The following is a 10,016-nucleotide window of genomic DNA, read 5'->3' as shown; positions in this document are numbered from 1 at the left end:
TTATTAATTTTCAATTGAATTCAACCACATGTCGTTAAATTAATTATATACAAACAACAAAGGTTGCTCTGTCTATATAAGATTCATGAAATAAATCTTTTATCAACTGATTTGTATTGTAAAATTAAAAATAATAATATTTTTTTTTTTAGTTTTCATCGAAGTGATATATTCATAGCCGATATATTTAACTTCATCTTCGGGATACATTTTAGTTTTTTGTTGTATCTTATATCTCTCATTTCTTTTTTAGCCAACAATTTTTTCTTGGTTCGTTTTGAGTTTTGTAAGTTACGTGTAACAAGTTTTAAAAGTTTAGTGTGTTCAAACTTTATATATTGATAATTTTGCTGTTTTAAAATGGTATTTTGAATCAAATTAAAAAAAAGTGCAGTATATTTTTTACTGCTAACAAAAAAATCTGTTGTAAAACAACTTTATATGTAAATTTTGTATATCTAAACTATATGTTTAATTTATAGTTTTTTTTTCAACAAAACATATTTAAACTATAGAAAACATGTTTAAACTATTAACAACAATTGTTACGAATAACTGTTGAAATGGTGATAAAAAATCGTTGAACTAATTTCTTATCTTATGTTGATGTTTTTGTTTAAAAATGCGTCAAGATGTAACGAGCAGATTTTAGAATACTTAATGAATTTCTGCAACATTTTGTTTTCTATCAAATTATATAAGTAGAGTATATTAAATAGAAACTACAAATATATTGACAATTAAGTATAAAATAGTACGGAAAAGTCAAAAAATAAAAACTAATTGCTTTAAATACTGCAAGCTCAGTTTTGTTACCTGGTATAAGTGTAGATTGTAACTTATTTTTTTAAATTATTCAGTACATATAAACTTTAGTATACAAATTTGATAAATTAAGACCACAAACATTTTCTCGGTATTAATTAGTTAATTTTGTTGTTATGCAACATACTGAACTACAATGTCAAATATTTTTATGTAACTTGATTGAAGGAAGGTTTATTTTTAATAAAGTTTAACCATTTCTTATAATTAAACTGATTTACTTTAAACTTTTAAGTATAAAACAAATGTTAATTACAAAACAGCTGAATAAAGTTATGAGTATATTCTAATAGTTTTAATAATGTATATGTTTTAAAAAGTGATTTCGCAACTGTAAATACACTTACTTTACTACTAACATGAATTCAAGTTTAATGATTTTTTAAGACAAAACTTAACATATATTAATGAGCTTAGTATATTTTAAAATAATGCTAAAATAATTTACTGGTGAATGTTACGCGACTCAAAGAAGACCAAAAAATTGCTTTTAAACTGAAAACTAACCAAGTACGTTTAAACAAATACAATTTAAAGTAATTACGTTTTGTCTGTTGATTCAAATAAGTATCGATTTATTTTAATTAACTTAAGTTTATTAAACAATAATAATGTTTTTGAATATCAATCACAATTAAAAATCAAAAGTTTTTGACAAAAACTTATAAAAGATTTATACTTCAAAATTTAACTTTAAGCAATAATAGTTTACATTTTTTGTTTTAGATAGAAACCAAAAGTTAATGAACTAATTATTGAAAATTTATATAAATTAAAAGTACTTACTTGTAAAACAGCTTTTAGAATGTGAATTGAAATATATCTAAAAGTTTATTTATGTTTATAATTGTACTATAATTTTTTATAATCTAATTAAAACGAAATATAGATAAAAGTAATTAAAGAATTGACGTTAAGCCATTTTATTTTGACAAATAAAAGTTATTTTTTACAATTAATTTAGAGCCTTAAATCTAATAGACAAACAAAAAAGCGTATCTTTTTTCATCTAGTTAGTTTATTTGTCTTACATTTTAACTCTAAACTCTTAATGCTTTTGTCAATAATGTTTAATCTACAAAAATGTGGACTGTTTTTAAAAATCAGTGGATAATTGACTTATATTGTTGCCCTAAAACGTTTTTGATTTTGACTCTTGTAAAGATTAAAAAACTTACTATTAAAATCAGTTTCAAATATTCATATATTTCTTATTACTTTTTATGTTTTCATGACTACAAATAAAACGGTTTAAGATTTTAAACATTATAAAACTCACATGAACTATACATATAGATCATAAAAGGAGTTCATTACAGGTTTTTTTTTTAATATAATATCAATGTTAACAATATTCGATTTTAATGTATGATTTTATAGAATACTATTTCAATAGTTACGAGTTTTATAAAAACAAGTCATGTTTGTGTGTTAAAAGTTCAAAACAGTCTAAAGTAAAAGTATGAGAAAGATTGGAATGTGAATTAGCAAACAAAATTTTAATACCCTTAAAACGTTTATAAATAACTTTTTTCTTGAGTAGACATCAACGAAAATAGTGTTATAAGTAGAAAATTTTAGAATTGTTTATCTACTTTAAAGTAAAAAAAAACAATTATTTGTACTAAATTTTTATAATAAGAAAGTGTTTAGTCAAAAGATTAGCAGCAAATTACAAAAAAATCCTCCAGTCTTTAGAAAAAAGTCATTTCTACATAAAAAAATACAAACTTAATAAAACGTTTGTACTTTAACACTTTTAAGCAACAAATATATAAAGCAAAAGTTATTTGTAGAAGATTTCAGTTTTCTAGTTTAAGTAGTGAGAATATTCTAATAAACATAAAAGTAATTTATACCTTGAAAAAAAAACATATTTACGGTCTGTTTGTATAATAAGTACGTTTGCAATTATTCAAATTGAAACATTTTATTTATTACTACTAAACTTAAATTATCTTTAGATAAATAGTAAAGTTCAACTAGTAATAAATAAGTGTCAACAGTAATGTCTCTACAGATACGATAACAGTTTAAAAAACAAAAGTTCTACAGAAAATGTTTTAAATTTTCACGTTACATAATTAAAACAAAAAAGTATTCACTTGTAAACGCGTCAATGTAGAATAATATTAATTATCTAAGTTTATTATTTGTACAAAAAATTCATTTGAGACCGCAAGTGGTTATAAAAAATGTTCATTAACACAAACATAAGTTTAAGCAAAGATGTTTTTGTGAAAAAGTGTTAAGTCTACTAAAAGTTTGCCTGTAAAAAGTCAACAATTACAAACTGATGTGTTATTAGTTTGATGGGTTTTTTAAAAATATACCTCTCTAAAAATGTAAAACTACAAAAGTATGGGTGTAAAATTTTGCGCGAAGGGACACTTTTTCAGCCTTAGTGCAAAATTGTCTTTGCACGTATTTGATCCTTCGTTCAAAAGTGTTTTCGTGTATGTTTGAACTGTCACCTTGCAAAAAGGAAAAAAAAAAGCAACAAAGTTCAGCGGCACTGACACCATCAAGGTGACAAAACTACACAGCCGGAAAATTCTAAAAGGAAATATACATTTTTTATCCAGATAAACCTTCTGCCTAAAGACCCTCTGCTTTTCCAGTCATTTCAATGTCCTGTTCACTTCTGCAAAATTTTTCTTTCAAGTACTTTTTGAAGTCGGGATGTCCGTAGGCGTACACCAACGCGTTTGTCGTTGATGACGTTTTTGCGATCAGTGACGCGGCTAACTGAACTTCCCCCTTGACTTCCTGTTGAGATGCAATATTGTCATTTCTTATGCTAACATTTTTAAGCAGTATCAGTAAAATTATTCAAGTGTTATCATTTAACTAAATATGTTCGCTTTATAGTTTATAAATCGATTCACAGCAATATCATTTACTGAACAATGTAAAAAAGCGCTTGAAAAGTTAAGAGATATTGTTATCATTTCCTGTTGTATACTAACACTTCAAAACAGTACCAGTGTTTGATGTGACTATGTGCTTGTAACAGCTGTATAAAGTGTGTTACAAGATTGTAAAGTTTTAGGTTGAGTTAAACTTAATTGATAATATTGGTGGTCGCTCAGTCATTAGCTTATTGAACAGTTGTATATGATGAGTTGTATTGAATTAACTTTGCATAAACAGCATGAACTTGAAAGTAAAACATCACTTAAGCACTTTCCCTGTTGCTTCCTGATAGGAGAAAGTTTTACATGACTAAAGCTAAAACTTTTTAGTAAAACTTTAAAGGTATGTATGTAAATAGGTGTCTATAAAAGTATGAACAACTAAAATTTCATTGACAAAATGGGAGTTATTTGAGTTAAACAAATCAATAAACTTTTTGTTTAATCTATAAAAATAACAATTTCCAACTCAATAAGCTTTTACAATTTAAGTATAATTGTTCGTGTATAAAAATATAGTTTCTATAGTAAATAAATTTTTTTTGTAAAGGAATTGCATGTGTGTACAAAAGTATGTTATACAAATAACAATTTCAAAACAACTTTTAACATAAATATCTTTTTTAAAGCTATTGATTGTATATTTTTAATACTTCTTCAAACAAAGCTAAACAATATTAGTTAACACTGCAACACGTATAAGTGTTTGTTTAAAAAACTTACATTGATCTTTGAACTAAATCAAAACCAGAATCTGTCTCTCTGTTACCTATTCATTCTTTATTGTTTAAAAGTCAAAGTTTACTTTATGCTTTGTAGCTTTATAGATTATTATTTATTACGTAAATAATCGTTTTATTAAAAAAGAAAGTAACTTAAAAAAAAAATTAACTTCTAAACTTTTTTTTTAATTTGTGATTTGTGTTTAAACATTTTAGTAAAAATCAGTATCAAAATAAATTTTTATTTTCAATTTGTTATTATTAAAATTATTTATATTAAATTTGTTCTTGGAACTCATAAGAAAATGTTAAAATATCTAAAATTTTGATTTTACAGTTGACAAGCAAACATTATAATTGATCCTAATACATAATAGTAAGTTATTAAATAATTAGTGTTATATAATGGCAACTTATCAAAAATAATAGTAAAATAAACAACTTGTATTAAAAACGCATTATGTTCAAGCTAATGGGTTAAAACGAAAGCAGTGATAACGAAAAATAATAAGAAAATTCTTTAATGTCTTAGGTAAGCATTTTATCTGATTTTTATTACTACGCTAGTTGATGTGAACTCAAAAACCTTTGTTTCAAAAGAAAAAAAAACAACATATCTATTTACATTAATACCCTTTATAATATCCACTTATCTATGTTTTTAACTTTAAGACAAATTAATAAAATTACATGAAATACAAGAAATACAAGTTGAAATGAACTTTATACGTTATGTGATAATATCAAATCTTTCAAAGGAAAGAATGGAGTTTTTACTTTTGGTTTTTTAATTTCAAATCTAGATTGTTTTATAGTTTAAACGGACTGAAAATATTCTTTATTGATTTAAAATGTTTACTTGCCAAATATGCATATCAATGAAATTAATTCAGCGTAACTGCAGATACAAACTTTTGATTTTAAAATATCTAACATTAATAACTAACTAACTCCTCTAAAAATGGACTTAAATATTTAACATTTTTTTAAGTTGTGAAGTTAAAAAAAGTACTTTTATTTCCTTAAAATAATTTTTTGGTAATTTTAGCATTTATAGTAAGTACATAATTGAAATCAAAAGGTTAATTTTTATAGAATGTCCTAAAATTTTACCTTTACCATTTATGAAAGTTTCATAATGCATATAATTTCAAAATATGTATGAATACACTTACGTTATTTAAAGATTTAACATAAACAACATGCATCGACTTTTACATACCGTATGATTAAATAAACAATAAATGATATTAACTTTACGAAACAAATACACAGAAGTTAAATTGCTATTCAAACTCACTTGAAACTAGATACTTTTGAAATGTTTAAAAGCAACTTGTTTGATAAATTTGATTTTTGCTGGCATAAATAATGTTTAAACAAACTGAACTTTACGCTATGATTCAATACAGACAAAGAATGTATGCGAGAAAAAGAACAAATTAACAATAAATCATAAAATTGATAGCCATTTTAAAAACTTTAATCACTTTAATAAATTAAATAAAGTGTAAAAACTTAGATAGAGCACTCTACAACAAAAGTACTACAAATAGTAAGTCTTTTTTTTTGTCTACCAAAACAAAATATAAATATCATTTACTTAAGTTGTAAAACAATAGCAACAATATCGTTAAAAGCAAAGAGATGAAAACGCTAATTCATAAAAATATTTCTTTAAACAAATTTATTTGTATATTTTGTACCAGAAACAGCAAGAGAACATCGTAGGGTTTTTTTTAAATAGTGTGTATAATAAACACAGTATATATGAAGTATAATAAACATCATATCAATTGAAAAAAACAGTTAATACTTTCAGTTAACATTCAAGAAACCCAGCATAAACAGTTGAAAAATAAATAGATATAATATTTACGAAACTATTTATAACTTATGTTAGACTACAGAACCAAAGAAAAGTACAAATAAATTGTAGTTTTTTTTTATTTTTTATTCAAAAAAAAAATACATAAAAAAAACTAACGAATCCGAGTTTGGACACAAAAGCTATGGCTGCGTAGGGAGTCCACCCGGCCACAAAGGAAGAGACCGCCTTCACCGTCGTCCTGAACAGCTTGCTGTGACGCTTTCTTTCCCTCATATTTTTCAATCGTGACGTCATAGTCGAATGCTCGTTCAGCCGTGACGTCACGGTGGTGAAAACGCGCGTGATCATGACGTAACAGAAGATGATTGTGAGAAGGGGAGCTGTGAATGTTGTAAACTGTTAAAGTTTCTTTTTTTTACATTGATGAAATTAAAAATTAAACTGTATGTGTATGCTTACACTTTAAATTGACATTTCAACTTTAAATTAACTAAATTTCTGTTAGGTTTCTGTTGGTTAACCGGTTGAATAAAGAAATGAAACAATGTGTAGTCTTTAAACTGTTGTTGTGTATTAGAGCGTTAAAATACTTTAAGTTTTTTAATCTTTTAAAACAAAAAGTTGTATAACAAATAAGCTTTTTGCTTGTAAAAACAAATTGAAACAATGTAAAAAACAACAGAGAAACATCAACACACACAAATAATTTATAACATTATACGTATAAAGCAAAACAAATTATATGATTTTAACTTTTTTTTAACTTTTGTATGATATATTTTCAGTAATTGAAAACTTTGTGTAGAATAACTTTGTTCTATGAAATATTGTAACTAAACAACTACTTAACCTGTATATTTTCGATAAATTTTAAGCTTTAAATAATTTAAAAAATACAAAGTTTGTTGCTTAAAAATGCTTCCCTAATAAAGTTATATAGCCTGTTATAAATAAAGTAGTTATAAACAAGACGTGTTTGTTAAAATTAATATTTAGTTTTATTTCAAAACTCTTAAGTTAGCAACTATACGCTTAATATTTAATGTTGAAATTTAAATTGTTACTTTGCTTTAGCTAAAATGTAACACTTCAAAACGACTAACCTAAAAAACCTAAACAAATAATGACAACTAAGAAATTCATAGTTGATGTGTCACTTTGGTCGTTAATTAAAGTTGACGTGTCAGTTTTGTAGTAGTTGAAAGTGCAATGAATGTGAAGTCTGTCGTATGTAAACTTACCAAAACCAGCATATGGTAGTCCGGACAAAAACCCCCTGTTTTGTAATATTAGTTTTTTGCTGGTTCTTTTAACATAATCAAAATGAAAAACAGAAAGTTATGTTACAAGTAGTAATTATTTTTTACAGTATATAATTAGTAACTTCGGCTATCAAAAATTAAAACGCTCGAATTTTTGCTTAAAACTTTCGGCACGAGCGAACAAAGTTGCACATGGGGATAAAATTGCACAAAGATAAAGTTGCGAGAAGATAATTTTGCATGAAGGGTCAGTTTTCACGAAGATACTTTTGCACAAGCAGACAACTTTGTAAGGAGACAGTTTTGCACGGGTTGATTTTATTTCTAATTTTAATTTAATTTTTTTTTTAAACTAGTTTATTTTACTATCACTGTTACCCCTCTGTCAGTAGCTTTGTTTTTAATTGTTTTTATTTTTCAATAATAATTTTTATTCGTCATTTTTTTTTTTATTATCACTGTTACTCCTAACCCTTACCCTCAGTCAGTAGCTTTTTTTTTATTGTCTTTTTTTTTCTTTTTTTTTGTTTTTGCTCTCGTGCAAAATTTACCCTTGGTGCAAAATTTCTTCTTGCAATTTTGTTCCAATCTGCAAATTTGGCTTCGTGCAAAAGTGTCGTATTGCAATTTTGTTCTCGTGCAGTTTAGTCCCCTCGTGCAATTTTGACCCGTTTCCATTTTTAAAAGAACAAAAAAAGTTAACGATTCTTTCACGCACGTCAATAATTTTTATCTTTATTTTTCTGCACAAAAGTAAACAAATTTAAGTTTTTTATATTTTTTCAGGCTTTGATTTAAGTTATTTTGATTATTTGTTTTTAATAGGTCACTTACGAACAAAACAGGAAACACAAACAACAAACTCAAATTTAGTGTTAGAGTATGAATATTTTATATTGCTGGTTTGTTTGGTACAAAATAAACAAGAATAATTTTCAGACATTACGTAAAATTTGATGAATAATTAAAATACTAGAAATTCAGTCATGAAAATACGTAAGAAATTCAGTTTTTTTAATTAAAAACTACGTACTTTTTATTTTTATACGAACAAACTATTTTGTACCCCAACCAACACATAATAGAAATTTGATCAAAAATTTTTTTTTACGTAAGCACTGTAAGGTTCATAGCTAATTTAAGCATTTACTTTGAAATAGAAAACAGTTTGAAACCATTTTTTATTTTTTTTTAAAGATTTAAAAATTCTTGCTTAAGAAAAGTCAATTTTTAAAATACAAGTATCATAAAAACAAATAACAAAAATAAGCTTAGCAGTGAAAATAACTACTAATTGATAAATATTAATTAAAATTATAGTTAAATAATCGAATAAGTTTAAGTAGTTATTACAAAAATAAAGCTGTTCTATTTTCAACAAATAGTTACTCACTAGTTTAAATCTAGTAATAAACCCAATTACCAATAAATTGTTAGTTTTTTAGCAAAAACTAACGCAGCGGTCCATATAAAAGCGAGCTTGACCAGTAAAATGACCACATCCGGTTGATATTGACTCCTGTGGCATCTTGCAATTTTGTATCTTTGAATGGCAATGATCGTCAGTGTGTATATTTGCGCGTACGCAAACAAACCATCGAAAAACGCTTGCTGGTGACATGCTGGAATGTATTGTTTATTGAACGATTAAAAAAAACGCTAAAAAAGTTTGGTCTAAGGACCTGGTGTACAAAGGAACCTTTCGGTTATCGAGTCGTACACCACATGCTTAGAAAGTTTCTTATGAGCTATTACACATAGTTTTTTTACCATATAAATATTTAAGTCTTTAGTAATAAAACAATCAGTTAAACGAAAGGAAAATGAAAGAAAATAAAACTAAACGAAAATTAACTGAATTTTTTGTTTAATAATGTACTGTGAATCTTGTTTAGTAACATAAGAACTAAAAAATATATATAACTTTAAATTAATTTTTAAAAGAAAATAAACAACACTAATAACAAACGTGTGAATACTTGAATTATAGGTTACAACTTCTTTAAAGAAAGTAAAATCTAATACGCTGAAATATTTTTACAAAAATTTTCTTATAAGTATTTTGTGCTAAAAAGGTAATAAAAATGTGTAAAAATGATTAAAAGGAACACCAAATAAGTATTTTCGTTTATATGCATAACAGTATTATTAGTTTTTTTGTGCTTTCAACATGTTTTTTTGTTTATACTTGGATTACTTAGCACATGCATATTTAATTATTAATGTATTATTCTTAAATTTACCTATGAAGGCTTACTCAAAATTAGGTAAAAAAGTTTGTTGATGACATGCGAGAAATAAAAAAAAATATTTTTATATATACATAACATTAATTTTTTTTTTACTTTTTTTTTGTAAATATTAAGATTTGTATTTAGACTAATTGGCAAATGCATATTTAAGCTTTATTAGTTAATTTCCTATTATAGCTTCTTTAAGAAGTGTTAGAATTGTATTTAAA

General features: G+C 25.0%; 1 protein-coding gene across 1 annotated transcript; it reads right to left on the bottom strand.

Moving 5' to 3' along the window:
- Positions 1–3,423: 3,423 nt before the first annotated feature.
- Positions 3,424–9,177, bottom strand: LOC145847898 (rhodopsin-like; the record flags this gene model as incomplete). The annotated part of the gene is made up of 4 exons (XM_082953751.1): positions 3,424–3,594; positions 6,450–6,673; positions 7,451–7,569; positions 9,012–9,177. Coding segments are annotated over 4 exons (680 nt in total), but the record flags the coding sequence as incomplete, so codon positions are not given.
- Between the last annotated feature and the right edge of the window lie 839 nt (positions 9,178–10,016).

The sequence above is a fragment of the Thalia democratica genome, unplaced genomic scaffold, assembly GCF_965202585.1.
Source record: "Thalia democratica unplaced genomic scaffold, ktThaDemo2.hap1.1 HAP1_SCAFFOLD_1143, whole genome shotgun sequence".
Lineage (NCBI taxonomy): Eukaryota > Metazoa > Chordata > Thaliacea > Salpida > Salpidae > Thalia > Thalia democratica.
This window is presented reverse-complemented; position numbering and strand designations above follow the sequence as displayed.